Raw genomic sequence first — 15,119 nt, forward strand, 5'->3', positions numbered from 1 at the left:
GCGAAACCAGCCAAAGCCAAAAGTAATCCCAGGACTTCTCTGGATTCAAGAGCCAAACAAGCAAAGCACTAACCTAAATGTTAAAATCCATGTTTAAGACCAAGCCAACACCTTATCTAATAATTTGTGGAAAGCACTAATGAAGATTATATCCCCTAGTAAACAAAACATCACATCAGCTTTTTTTTTTTGTTTTAAGAAGTTAGCCACAGTTACCTAGAGATAGATACTGCTGCCTTCAGAGGTACATTATAGGTACTCCTGCTGCTGCTACATAGCCTTATGTGATGGTTGCAACAGCTGCATTGAAGAAGTAAAGCAAGCAAAGATTTTTTTTCCCAAAATTAGAAATATACAATTTCCAAAAATGGGAGCAAAAGACAAATGGTAATAAAAAATACTGCTGAAGAAAGGTTTAATTAAAAAAATCAGGAATTCAACAGTGCCTAAATCTTTATTTTTCATAACCTACATATTTTTTTCAAATTAGACAGTTTTACATTTTTATGACACAAAAGGAAACTTAAATTACTGATAGTTTACATGTAAGCTTGATTCCAGTCTTAATGGAAGAAGAACAAAAACAAAAACCCTCAAGAAGGCTCCCATATTACACTTCTATTTCGTGAATTGGCAGCTGTTAGGTCTCCTTAGAAATCTTCGATTGTCTGCTGCTATTAGTGTAATAGGTTACAAAGCACATAAAAATCCCTAACTGTAGCTAGCTGAAGGAGATACAGAGGAAGGTATGCACCATTACAGTCAGCTGTTGCTCCTGATACACTGCACCACACTCAAACAAGGGCCTTTCTGCCAGCTGCTGAAGTCTTTGAAGGATAATGCAGCAACGTAAAAAAATTGCCACTGTTCATAAGATTTCTAACTGGCAAACGACAGCGTCACAGTGGGGGACTGATCTGAAACAACAGTAAGTTTTAAAAGCAACCTTTTTTTTTTTTTAACTGAAAGTCTCAGATCCCATTTTGACTTGTTTTCACAATTAAAAGCATGGCCAGAGTCCTACAAGGTAAAATGCCAATTTCAATTACTGTATCCCTGCACCTTTAACTCAGCTACTGCTTTTCGGAGATTTTGAATTTTAAAAGCCACAGTTTAATCCTTCTATGTATCGTAGCAACAGTCTGCATGCAACTTCACAACTCTACTCCGAAAACTCCATTTTGTCACTGAGTGGAAAAAAAAAAAGAAAAATCTCAAAGTAAAATGCAGTAAGGATAAGTTGTATATTACACAGCTATTTGGCGTGTCACTTTTTTTCTTTTTAAGAAAAAAGCTATAAAAACCACATCAGAGGAAGGTTTAAACTTTCAATGCAACAGACTGTTGCTGGGTAAGCAGTAATTACAGTGTATTGACCTAGCACAAATGGCAGCAGAATACATTAGAACGGCACAACACACCCCGCTGGTGTCAACATATCACCTTAGGTACCAGTTGAGCATTATGACTAGCTGTACACAGTCGCTGTAAGGAACCACTTGTGATTGTTTGCAGCTGGTAAGCCTTTCACTTGCAGCAGACAAACAAAATGAATCATACAGCTGGCCTAAACCATACACAAACCTAGCTGCCATTTTCACTGCTGCTGGGGAAAGGAGAAGCGTATTCAAAATCCAATGACAGAACTAGTTGAGTGGTTTCGGTGACGTCGTCTCAAGAGTCCTATCTCCTCTCACAGCAGTCACAAAGTGCGCTTTTTAAACAAGAAAAATCAGATCCCAGCATGCCCTACTTTGACCAGTTCTGCAGCATACAACAGGCTGGATTTAAACGGTCAACTAGTCACCAATTGATGCTCATAATAGGAAATTTATCAGGAGTCAACTTCTATAGTTACTTTACAGTTCTATGATTCATACGCTAAGGAAAGCACTGATATTCTTGAAAGCAGACAAGTAAGCTTCAGTGTGTATTTTTGTAGCAGTCTAAAATTCTTTCCAATTAAATTTGATTTTATGACAAAATTATAGTTTGACTGCTAAAATTCACTATTTACACTTTTGAATTGGTTACATCACTTGTTTTCAGAAGGACACAGGAAAGTATTTGAGGGCTTTCAAATAAGACTTCTATTCCATTTCCCTTTTGCAGTGAAGAGGCAGAGTCAGTTCAGCACACCAGAATAAAATAAGAAAAAGAAAAAACAACAAATTAAAGTAATATTCAAACCACAACATTTAGTTTATCTACATCCAGCTCAACAGCAACATTTATAATATCAATAATTTTTATCAGATTTTTTCTTTAGGGTACCTTTTTATATGTTCTGATTATTTACAACTGTACAAGCAAAGCACACACTTCCAAGTGCACATATTTAATACAGTATTGACTATTTGCATTTACAGGTTTTTCAACAATCTGAAAAAGATCAACTGTGTAAGATCTTTAAGGTATATTACAAAAACTGCTGCTAGTTCCTGTACTACAGTATGTTTACCCAGTAAGACCAGTGACAATAGATACATACTGTAACTGAGTAATTCTGTATTCCACTCATGCTAACCCTCCACGGGGTCAGAACTCATTAACTCTAAGCTGTCTTGTACAAAAGTTAAGGCAAAGTCATTTTCAAGTTTAAATAAAATTCAAGTCTTTAAATATTGGATGGAAATAATTCTTTAAAAAAATCAGTTGTTTAAATAAACATTTTTGTGGAATAAACTGTACTGTCATAATCAGCAGGAATGATTTTTGTCTGAACTTCCTGCAGTTTAAACACTTAAAGAAAAACTTTAGGCATTTTAAAACAAAAATAATTTATATTCAACTTTATTAGAAACTCGCTAATTTAGTGCATCCTTGTCCTTCAGAAAGCGCATCACTTCTAAAGTAAATAAGTGTGAGAAACCTCATCCCAGAGGTAAATATCAGGGATCTCTTCCTCTACCACACAAAACAAACACCATTATCTCACGTCTTGAAAAATTCAAATCCATATGCCAATGCTCGTAGTTACAGGAAGACGTCAACACAAAGCTGACTAAGATATGGACTCTTTCAAAGAGCACTTGGGGCAGAGTTTAAAAAAAAAAGTCTACACAGAGCACAGGGGTAACCAGAACATACAGCGCTGACTCAGTTAACTCCCTTACAAGCACAGGGAAGCTAAGGTTATCACAAGAAGGCTACAGTGCTTTCTCCTGATAACATCCACTAACAGGCTTCACCACCATAGAAGCTCACAGACTTAATTCTTTCTATTCACAATGTGCTTTGTATTTGCAAATTATAACATCAGTTTTATTCTGGAGTGAGAAGATGGTTACTTGCTTGCAGTAAGTCGAAAAAGGAAGTATTTTAGAAAGACTGCTATGGTGCTCCGTAGGATTCATTTTGTGTGTGCAAAACATCAATAGAAGATTAAATTTTTAAAAATGCTAGAAACAACTACTCATTTAACCTAAAAGTGCAAGTTTGTTTGCTGACACTTAGTACAGCAGCCCAATAAAAAAAAAATCTTCAAGGTCACATACTAATTAATAAAATATATCTACTTCCTTGCACTCTACACACTAGCTGCCGTTACCAGTCTTTTGGACACTTTAGATATGTACTTGCAGACCAGTTTATTAAAAATATTGCAGCAGCACGTTTCTGCTTAACAGTTTAGAAAAAACTCACTATACAGAGCTTGCACTCACACAGCCACAGAGAGGCTTAATAAAAAGTTGATTTTTTTTAAAGACGAATATTTTACATCTTGAAAAAAAATAATCACACTAAGCTTCACCTCCAATTAAGCACCAACCTAAATGTAAGGTTTAGAACAACTATCCAGAAATATCCAGAAAAATAGAATGTTTGTTCAAGAGGGGAAAAAGTATTTCACAGAAAAATAACTTGCAGGCATTGTTATATGCCTAGTATCACTGCAAGCTCCTAACCAGCAACTCATTCTCAGGTATCTTAGTGGGAACATGGGTTTAATTTGTGGGAAGCAGACCTCTTTTCAAATCCCTCCCAGGTGTTAGTTTCACTGAGGAGATTTTGGAGGGGTACTCTGTTCTTTGTTTAAGCGTTTGCCAACGGCTGGAGGTGATGATCTGCGTCCTGACTGTCTCCTCTGGTCTTTGGGTTGTCCAGGATGTGACTTTGCAGGAGGAGGTTCTCTGTTTTTTTCTATTGTTTCTGTGGGCTTTCTTTCATCTTTTCCACATGCTACAGTGTTTGGCTTCTGTTCCTTCTGGGGTTGCAACGTAGGAGGATCTTTAGTTGTTCTCTGGCAAATTTCTGCATAACTAGGTTTTCGCAGTTCCTGTGAAATCAAAAGCAAACAGGACAGCAAAGTTAAGGCATCCTGAGGAAGAATAAAAATCATTTACTTTTATGAACAAAAAAGGTAAAAATCTTTGCCCCAAAAGACCGCTGCAGTAAAATATGCAGATGAGGGCATGAGCACAAATTTTACAGAAGTTGTACAGACAATAAGGTTCAAGACAAGGTAAAATGCAAAACAGTATGCCAGAAAAATGGGGTACTGTGACATGGCAAAATATTTCTGATTCAAGCAAACTAAGACAGCTGAAAGACAATGAATACTCTTGTTTAAATACCAACTTCTGTATTATTAACGCTTCTACCTCAAGGATACTACCAAGAAGAGAATTCAGACAGAGCTATCATTCACCAAGTTATTTTAAACATTTTTGCAGTGTTAACTGCATAATTGTATTGTGCAAGTAATCACGAGGCCACCAACACAAATTTAAGGATACTAGGCTCACATGATTAAGCAACACTGGGTAGCAATGAAAGCAATATTCTGTTAAAAGCATCAAACTGGATCATTAAGAGAAAGTGAAGTAATAAGGTCACTTACTATGGCAGCCCCATTGACTTGTACCGATTTACATGCAGTGCTGAGTGTGGAAGAAGAAAGCCTTTCTGTACTCTGTGTGTCTCTCTGCTGTTTATCCACAACCTTGGAGTCCCTGTAAGCATCCAGCAAGAAGCAAGGCTCATGAAAAGCAAAACTTCAGGATAGATGAATAATCTAATAATGGGTCTAAAGCTGTTGAGTATGATTATAAGAAGTTACAGCTATAGTTTGCCTAGCACATAATGACTAGCATTGCATTTAAAAATGCTATCAAATATTAAAGAAAAGATATTCCTGTGGAATTTGACACTACTTGTAATTTGCGACATTGATAGCATTTGGTTGTTATCTTAACACCTCTATTTGATTTGCAGGTTCTAAATAAGGTCTTACTGAAAGCTTTATTTATTGTATGGGCAATGATACTGCCCACAGGACCATAGGTTTACCCTCTATGCTTCAAAGACAGTAAGGTATTCATTAAACTTCTAAATACTTGCAGAGACTGAAACAGCACAAAATTTGTCTGCTGAATGACTGACTGAATCTCTATTATGATACTGCTCAGAAATTAAGCTTTATTGTCTTTATTACAAGTATAATATGCAACAAAATATTATTCTTTTCACTGATCAAGATTTGAATAGCCATTTACAGTGTTCCACTGATCCTTCTGATGAGAGAAAATGGAAATGTGATTCTGAGCAGAATAATTACAGCTATGTAATTAAGTGCTTACTCAGAAGACGGGGATGGCGAAGGAGACCTTTCAAACGTCCTGGGCAATGTAGAAGAAACTGGCAACAACGGCTCTCGAGGAATTCCCGATGAAATAGTGTTTGTACTTGCATCCACATTAATGTTCTAAAGGAGGGGAAAAAAAGAAGGGCAATCTTAATATCTGATATATGGTTTACCTGAAGATTAACACAATCAGTAAACAGTTTACAAGTTGATTTATGAAGGTGAATTGACCATAGGAAGACACAGAAGGATCCAATGTATCTATTGTAACAAAAGAGATTTTTCCTTTACAATTATTTGGAAACACAGACAAACAAAATCGCACACTGTGGCTCCTCCCCCCAAAATTGGGGGAGGAGCCACAAAAATTAATTCCCTTTGGGACATATCTGGATGACAAAAGTCACTTCATTCAACCTGGCAAATTCAGACCTGCTGGTGACAAAGCAGGCTTTGTTCCTCTTCACATAACCATAGGTAGCCTATTAAGGTGTAAGTCTCCTAGAGTTACACACCAAGAATCATCTTCAAAGCTCTAGCTCTGCATCATCCCAAATAGCTGGTGCTAAAACATACTAACCTTAAAAAAAAAATATGAAGCTTTTGCAAACTAGGATACGACCATAATCTGAAAGTCCTTTTCTTATGCTGTAAGGGTGATCTGCTACGAAGCAGAAGAGGTTTTTTTTTCATAGCCCTTAAAAGATTCTGGTAGGGCCAAGTGATACTGTGCTTCCAGGTAAAAGCCAAATAGGTTCAAGATGCATACATAAATATACATTGTCACAAAATAAGAAAAGAGAAAGACTTTATCTTGAAAAATGGATTTCTGACATTTATAACCATTTTGGTGGTGGTGGTGGGTTGGGTGTTTTTTGTTTTGTTTTTTTAATGAAGTGCTGTGTCCTTTGTATTGCTTCTGACCTGTCTGACTCTAGAACCAGAACAGATTCTGGTAGCAGATGAGAGTGTAGAAAACAAGAGACTCCTGTGGTCACTGTTAGAAAGGAAAATGGTATTTGATGACACTGTTTCAAATCAGGCAGCATAGATAACTGCAGTAGATCTAAGCCTAGTTTTACTCAAAGTAAAACCATAAAAGGTAGGATGTTCAGAAATAAAAGAATAGCTTCTAAAGTTTTAGTTTTACTTATTATAGTAGTGTGTGCAAAGCCTTGAGATTGCAAGTTGCTGAGCATTCCAGCCAAGTTCAAAACTGTAGGTGCCTGGTCAAGCGTGAATAGCTTCAAGTCAAGCAGACATGCAAGTGCTGTTCCTAGGCCAAAACACTCAGCCCCTGGTCTGTCAGCACTGCAGTTTCCTAGTTAGAAAATGTGGGATTATTAACACCTGCCATTCCCCAGACCTACATCTAGAAGAGCACCATAAAGCAAAGCGCATGAAGATGATGATGCATGGATAACAACCGTTGGAAATACGCAACTTAAGTTCACTCAGCTTTTGTACGTTGGACTTGCCCATCTATAAAGAATAGCAGTGTGTAACCCTACATCAGGTGACATGAAAAAATTTTGAGATCAAAGTGAAAAGCGGCCGGTATACATTGGCAAGAGTCTAATGTAAACTCAAACACCTTTGTAGTAGAACTCAATCAGTCTTTGGTATCAGTTGCTATTACCTCATTCCTTATTAACACCAACAAGGAAAGACAGCACAACGCGTTTCTTCCATACAATGGTATAGACTAACTCATGCAAGCTGGAGAAAAAAAATTAGGACATCAAAGGAAACTTTTTAATGTGACAGTGCATCGCATATTGTAAAACCTCGGTGCCTGACCTCTACAGAGGTCTACAGAGGTATAGACTGCCTCTACAGAGAAGAAGTGTAAGTTCTTTACATTAAGTGCAAAGCAAGTGCTAGATTTTTAATGGGAGAAGCAATGGGTTTTCAGCCGTGGCATCAATAGCAAGTGCTGGAATTATATTTAAAACCTGAAATAAGGTAATAAAAAACACTTCAGAAATAGAGGTAAAATACTTTAAAAATAGGTCTTGGCCAGGAACAGACTACAGTCTGGAGTACTCACTGACACTAAGTTAAACTCTGCTCTTATCATGGGCACTGTCCTGCATATTCCCCCTAAATGCAACCCTGGAACAGTTGTCCCTGTTACCAACTGCAGGAGACAACAGATGGCTTGTCTGCGCAATCGCTGCGCCTGGTGCAGGCTGCCCTGCCGCTTCCTTTCTTTACCAACACACACCCTCCCTACCCACCCTTGATATGTGGGCACCAAAGAAAACACTTCTACAATAAACTGGTTTTAGAGACCAGGCAGGAGAGATACTGGTGTTTCATCATGTTGCTTTACATTGCTATATCCAGGGGTTAATTTCTTCAGTTGTGGTACAGCTAGAAAAACACAAATTAAATTAGAGCTACCAAAAAAAGCCAATATAGACTTCCATAGCCTAGACTGTTCCATAGTACACAGGGTTATTAGATGAGTCTTGAGGGAGGAGAACTGTCACTCACAAGTGGCATGGTAGAGAGTTCTAAACCAAATCTTTGAACAGCTACTGAACATTAATTTTCAACTGCATCTCTACTACATCTAGAAAGCAGTGGTTGCCAAGTCATTCTGGTATATTTTTATCTTTCCAAGTAATATGACAAGACAATGCTGGGATCCAGCTGGTTTTGGTAACAGTTCTTGTTCCAGCTATGCTGCTTAGTGTACTGAGATTATGTAGGCAGCTTCTTTATATTTCAGGGCTTAAAAGTTTGTCTCTGACACTTTAAAGTGTTTTATATAAATCTCAGAAGTCTAACTTTCGAACATGAGGAAAACTTTTATCACATATTTTTCACCTGAGTCTATCAAAAAGCCTGACGCAATTACGAACAGCAAAGAGCATATTTTCTAATCTCTGCTATTAACATCTACTTATACTGGTGCTCATACTCCCAAACTATTTCAAAAGGAATACTCAACAAATTTTAAGATATAAGTGAAGAAGGCAGCAGCACATCGTTTGACCGCTATCTTTTAAAAGCATTTCTTAGGACCCATGCAAAACCACAAGTCTTTTCCATGTACAAGCCACCAAATCTGAAAACAAGAGATATGCAATTCTTTGTTTTCCCAACAAAAACGAACACTGGTTACTCACTCTTTCTTTTGACGTTCCTATTACCACGCTGGATAGTCTGTTTTCAAAAAGGTCTTCAGTCTTTAAATTGCCAGCAGCCCCAGGTAATGGAGGAAAGCTAGATAAACCCAATTCAAAGCTAGGAGACGGAGGTTTTGGGGGTGGTGGAGACTGTGTTTGGCCTCTCTGGAACAGAAATAACATGTTGAGGTTACTGCACTGGATGACAAAAAGACAGACGTGGAACTTCACAGGTATAAATCAAATGCAAAATACAGTTTGAAACCCTAGAGAGGCCTCCCCCATCCCACCTCCCAAGAAAACGATACAGCACTCAGGAATAGATACTTTCATTTTTCACTGCTGCCCTTAAAATATCTAACTGTTATTTAAATGTGATGGCATAAGCATCCTTAGATATTTCATATGCGTAAGTTTTAGTGATACTGGTAGAATAAGAGAAGTCTTCTTGCCAACCCTTCCTTCAGGATGGACACTTACACTGACAGATAGCAAAACAGACTGGTTTAGATATCATGATATAGTGAAAATATAAAGCACATTTATGTGGTTGTAACATTCTAAATGAAAGGCAGGAGTCAACAAGAATCTTTTATCACGTTCAGATAAATTAAGAAGTGGCAAGAGAGCATGCCTTGCATGTAGTGTAGACAACAGCAATTAATATGAATTTACATGGTCACTTCACAAAAATGCAAAGATAAATGTCAAAACTATTGCTGAAACAAGGTGAATTTTTTTAACTAAATCTAAGAAAAACAATATCCCAGCAAAAAAAAAAAAGTCTGCTAAACACAACTATTTTGCACTACAGACAGCAGGCAGTTCAGGAGTTGAGTACCACAATTAAAGACTACTTGCAAGGACCACTTGTAAGGATTTATAAAGCTAAATCCTCTTTACACTGAAAAAATAAAATCCCTTCTGTAATATGCTGTAACTGAAGTTAATTGTTAACTTCTTCTACATCATGTAAACAAAGCAGTAACTGTTTCATGACTGCTCAGGCCTGTGTTAAGATCATCTCATCTGCAGAATACCAAATGCAAAGCATTTTGAGACAATTCCTATTTTGAAAAGGAAAATATAAGTATATAGTCAAAATGGACTGAATGCAAGAACAATGCTTCTGGACAGAAAGGTGCTGCACCACTTACTGTTCCCCCCCACACCTTCCTCCTCGTGAAGAGCAACAGATACAAAACTACCCTCAAGGTCTTTTCAGAAACTACAGTTCATGTCAAAAGAAGCATGTGTCAAGAGGGAAGTAGGGAAAGAACAGAGGCAAGAACAACTGCAGCTCCTAGGACTGCTACTGACCCAGCATCACCTGCCAGAACACAGTTTAAGAGCACTACAGGAACAGAGGCTGCAAACCTCCAAAAATACAAGTCAGATGACCTGTCAAAGGGTCACAGTGGGAGACTACACTTAATCTAGCTCAAACTGCAAGAGGAACAACCTTTTTTTTTTTTTTTTCTTTTTTAAGGAACTATTCTTCAAATCACAGCACTGAGTTTTCTTAAAAGGGGACTGAAGTCCTCAATAGATAATGCTTCTGTATTTTCTACAAACATTTTAAGTTATAAAGAATGGTCCTAAAAAGCCCAACATATTAAGAGACAAGTAGTATGAACATATTAAATTAGGGGAATTACATGGATTTTAAGCTGCCTACTGCATAACATTTCTCAAATCAACTTATGACAAGTTGAGAAACCTGCTTATGTCTTTATGTCTACAGTCAATTATAATCCAATCAAAAAGGTTCATGCTTTCTCATGCAAGTACGCATACTCTAATTTTTCCTTGAAAAAATAAAAATCAAAAGTCGCCACTATTCAAGCACAACTGGTTGCAGTTGTGTCCTGTGTACACTATATCTAGTCACTACAGCATCATACAAGAAATAGGACCCTGGATTCAATTACTTCTATAGTCTAAAGGGGTCAAATGTTAATCCTTCACTTCAGAGTATGCTCCTGCCCAGTGTACACAGTTGTGGGTGTGCAGCAGGTCTCATCTCTGTTCAAGTCACATTACTGGGCAGTAGAGACGAAAGATTCATGGGTCTGAAGAGAATAGAAGGAACCTGGCTGCAATTAAAGCCTGGGGCTGAGAGAAAGGAACTGTGGATGTCCAAAGAAGTTATGTCTACCAGTTTTACATTCAAAGTTAACATAGCTTTTACCGTCAGCTAAGTCAGAAGAACATCTCTGCTCAGTAAGAGCGTCCAAGGTAACCCTTTCACTCCAGCCACTCACTTATACGCCTAACCTGTACCACTTTCTTGTTCTTCCAAAGACAGAAAAAAATGTTTATAGGAAAACACCAAACTAAAAATTCAAGCAGCTTTGAATGGGCAAGAGAAAGCAGTATTGAAAGTCCTACATGCAATCTGATCTCACTGAGCTTTGACAAGTTTGACAAGAACTAAAAGCAACCAAAGGGAAGGAACCACTTGCCACTTCATGCTTTCCAAACCTTGATGCTCCTGCATCCAAGTCCCCCAAGGCTACTCAACTGCAGGAGCCACAAATCCACAAATGCAATGATTCCAGACCTTTGAGAAAGTGTTATGGCTCATGCAGTGGGGTTACTTTGCAACTGTAACATGAGTAAGGGAATACTCCGGTTCAAACTCAGGAACATGCTGTGTGTGGCAAAAAAAACCCAGACACTTCCTGCGATTCATCAAATCAAACCTTAAGTCTTACCAAAAAATTACAATTTTTTTCTTCTACACAGTATCTAGTCAAGCCTTTTTAAGTATCAAGGTTATTTAGGTATTCACCTTGGATTTCAGTTTACCAAAACTAGTATTTCAATAGCGTTAGTACACCCCTACCAAGTGGTACTTGGAAAGGATTTAAGAAACAGAACTGACCATTTAATAACTATCATTCTTGCTATACATTATGTCACGTGAATCTATAAGATGTGCTTCAACATCTACACAAATGATAATCAAGTATTAAGTGGTTTGAACTTAGTTATTTAGCTCTCCCTGAACATGTCAGCTGGTATGCTGACAAAGTAACACTAAGATGGAAATTTTTTGCTAGTATAGAGCAAAAGGTAATTTTAACTTTTTCCTGACTTCTGCATTAACAATCTTCTCTGACACCCAAATGCAATAAACTCATATGACTGCTGTCTTCAGTCAACTGTGACATACAACTGCTTGCGCAAAAACTCATCTCACCTGCTACTCCACATAATATCCATACTATTGCCTTGTTACCCTACTTTTATTATAGATTAATACAATCATGAACACTCACTGTAAACTTGTCCTCCCTTTTCTTTCGGTAGCCATATGAATTTTTCCTAAGGGAAAGAAAGCAGTTATTAGAACCTTGCCTATAGATAAATGGAAGGCAGTTGGCAAAACCAGGAGAAATTAATTCAAAAATTTCATCTATCTTCATTCTAGACAAGTTATTAAAAAAGTGTTTTAGGGAAAAATTAAAGGTAAGGATCTTATACAAGTCAGCATAAGAATACAGTGGTCACAAATAATTCCGGCATTTAAAGCATCTCTGTGCCGATTAAATATAAGGCTTAGACAAAACTTTTCAATACCCAAAGTAAAGGGTCTGTCTTTTTTTGATGGCTGTGCACCTTTGAAATACAGCTATTTTCAAGTCCTGTAAAGCCCCTCCAAAGCATTTTCAGCACTTCTCCCCCAGCCCTGCTTCAGCTAAAGCCCCTCCACACAGCAGTTTGAAATCTGCAATGCGTTCTAATGTTTCAATCTATTTTGTTTTCTACTTGACTTCTAATATTATAAATGTATTCAATACCGAAGCATCAGAATATAAATTTAAGTACTGACAATTCCTGTACATTTTTGTACTCCACTTAAGCAATCTTGTTTTCTATATCCTTAATCATACTCTCATCCACTAGTTACAACACAATTTGGCAAAACAGATTTAGGCAAGTATTACAATCCTTGCACAAAATCCCCACTTAATTTTGCAGTGATACAACACAAGTCTAATATAGAATCATCTGCAAAAGACTTAAGATATTTTCCAATTCAGTAAGTCACTCGATGTGATTTACTTGGAGACAAAAACACAGCCATTATTAAACAAAGCTGCACAGTACTTTTATAAAGCACTTAGAACTGTACAGTACTGAATAAATTCCAGGATAAGCCTGCTAAATTCTCAAATTAATATTGGTGCCACCAATTTTCAGCTCCCCAGGTGAGGTTTTTTGGGGGTTTTGTTTGGTTGTTTTTAACCTGCATAACAATAGTTTTCTTTGAATGTAATCTTTTTTCCTTCATCCATACCAATCCATCACCTTTGTTGTTGTAAATTTCTAATTTGGGCAAAATTCTGACCTTTCAACTAAAAAAATTAACAATGAGCACTGCTAGTACAGGTTCAGGTGCACAACCTACACTGCTTAACAACGGAATGGGCAGACCTGCTTCATTAAATTCAAACAATCTATAAAAACTTTTTTACAACAGATGAAGAAAGGACAGAGGATTAGATGTTATCTTATGGCTGTAAATTGTTCATCAGTTGCCATTGACGACTTTCATTTGGTAGGAAAGCATGCAAGTCCACTTTGCATATGTTCTATCTTTAGCACTTTCTCTGAAGTACTTTAGAAGCAGCAATACCAGGTTCAGAGGACAACCATGGAGGACACTCACCTTCCTCTACCTAATCCAGGAGATGAGTCAACACTGGTCTGTTCCATCCGTCCAGTTCCCACTTCCCTCTTGGTGTAACTCGTAGTAGCATTCTGCATCCGTGTCCTGTTTTGTCCCGGCTGCCGCGTCTGTGGACTCCTGATGCCATTGATTAAACGATCAGCAGAAAAGTTGAATATTGTAGGACTGTCTAGAAGCCCAGGTCCCCTTTCTGCACTGGGTATTGTATGTCGTATATGAGACTTGCTAGGATTCCTACAAATTCAAAAGTCATTTCAACATACGTACTACGAGAGATCTTCTGAGGCCTAAGTCTATACACAGAATTGAGAAGCAGCAAGGTCTTTAGTCCTTTATTGCAAATTTCATTTATAAGAATGAAAAATATCCAATTTAATAGGTCATGTGAATTCCCAAAATTAACCTTTTCGCTGTCTTTTTTTCAACTATGGCTTTACTAAAAACTACTTGAAATTGAAAATACTATACAAATAATCCTTCCTGCTGATCACATGCCATCATTCAGTGTATTTCATCTGAATGCCCTAGATCACGGAACAGACAAGTTCTCAGTTTTCAGACAGTCCATTTACATTTAGAAACAGTACATCCACTAACAGCAGCACCATCTGCCCTTTGGCCTCACTTAACCTTGCACCACGGTCAATTTCACAAGTATTTTCAAGTTAGCTGGTGTCACAAAAATAAGCAGATTAAAAGCCCACGAGCCAAATACTAGAATAGTACGTATATTGTTAAAAGATTTTTCAACTTGCCTGTTCCTGGGAGGATATTGTCTGAGCGTAGTCAATGGAGAAGCAGCAGGCTTAAAGGTTGGAGATGTGAACCCATTGATAAAACCAGTATTTGGAAACGGTGTTACCTGAAGAATACATTGCATGCTCATAATTACAAACTGAGTACTATTTTTTCTTAACCCCATACTTCACATCATTCTATACAGGGCAGTACTTAAAACGTTGGCTCAAACAGGAATACAGCATTTGTCCAGTGCCTTGTAACCAACTTAGAAAATGCTGAGTTTTGAGAAGACATATTCAAGCTCTGATGATTGAAAAACTTTGAGCCAAAATTCTTGGCTGTAAGCAACTCTATGTCACACCATACTATGCACAACTTCAGACTACAGAGATCCTTCATCAAAGGGTAACCTACACAGCCTGTAAGTTTTTCTTCTAATTTACGTGTGAATCCCTCCCTAAAAAGAACAAAAATTGGTTTTTAGTCCCTCATTCTACGTATCTTCCATGCGACACCTAAATAAAGTCTAGAGAATAAGTGGATGTTGAATAGGCCTCTGATTCTTTTCACATCTTACCACATTATTCTACATGTGAATTACTGTCTTGTTGCCTGAAGAAGCAACATTAGCAAAAGATTTTTGGGGTGGGTGCATATCCATGTCTTCTATTAACAAGATACCTACAAACTTGAAACACGTTCATAGTAATTTCTGCAACCTCAACTAGCACACTTTCTTTTTTTCAAAATGAATGAATGAGTTTCATTTAGCAAGTGTTATCATTAGCAACAGCAAATGCTTGTCTTTGTGCCCTGAAAACAGGCAAAATGCAGAACAGTAAGACTTGTACGTAGCATTCCTTCTACAGTTAATTAAATGATGAGAAACAGCTGGGATTAAGACCATTTTCTATAAAGGTATCTTTAAGCTTGTCTAACCTTTCTTGCAAAAGTT

The 15,119-nt window shown here is 37.4% G+C and overlaps 1 protein-coding gene across 6 annotated transcripts in view; it reads right to left on the reverse strand.

Moving 5' to 3' along the window:
• The window catches only part of LARP4B (La ribonucleoprotein 4B), a 70,823-nt gene that overhangs the window by 11,838 nt on the left and 43,866 nt on the right, over positions 1-15,119 (reverse strand). For 3 of the 6 annotated variants that reach the window (XM_080385098.1, XM_080385099.1, XM_080385094.1), the window contains 7 exons: positions 14,179-14,285; positions 13,403-13,657; positions 12,009-12,054; positions 8,725-8,889; positions 5,583-5,707; positions 4,844-4,955; positions 436-4,279 (listed from right to left, as the gene is read on the reverse strand). In XM_080385098.1, the coding sequence (XP_080241224.1) occupies positions 3,998-4,279; positions 4,844-4,955; positions 5,583-5,707; positions 8,725-8,889; positions 12,009-12,054; positions 13,403-13,657; positions 14,179-14,285 (1,092 nt within the window). In that variant the 3' untranslated portion in view covers positions 436-3,997. Of the gene's footprint in view, positions 1-435; positions 4,280-4,843; positions 4,956-5,582; positions 5,708-8,724; positions 8,890-12,008; positions 12,055-13,402; positions 13,658-14,178; positions 14,286-15,119 lie in introns of those variants that run through there. The other 3 variants (XM_080385096.1, XM_080385095.1, XM_080385097.1) reach the window with 3 other exon arrangements.

The sequence above is a fragment of the Falco punctatus genome (assembly GCF_963210335.1).
Source record: "Falco punctatus genome assembly, chromosome: 4".
In the NCBI taxonomy this organism is placed as follows: domain Eukaryota; kingdom Metazoa; phylum Chordata; class Aves; order Falconiformes; family Falconidae; genus Falco; species Falco punctatus.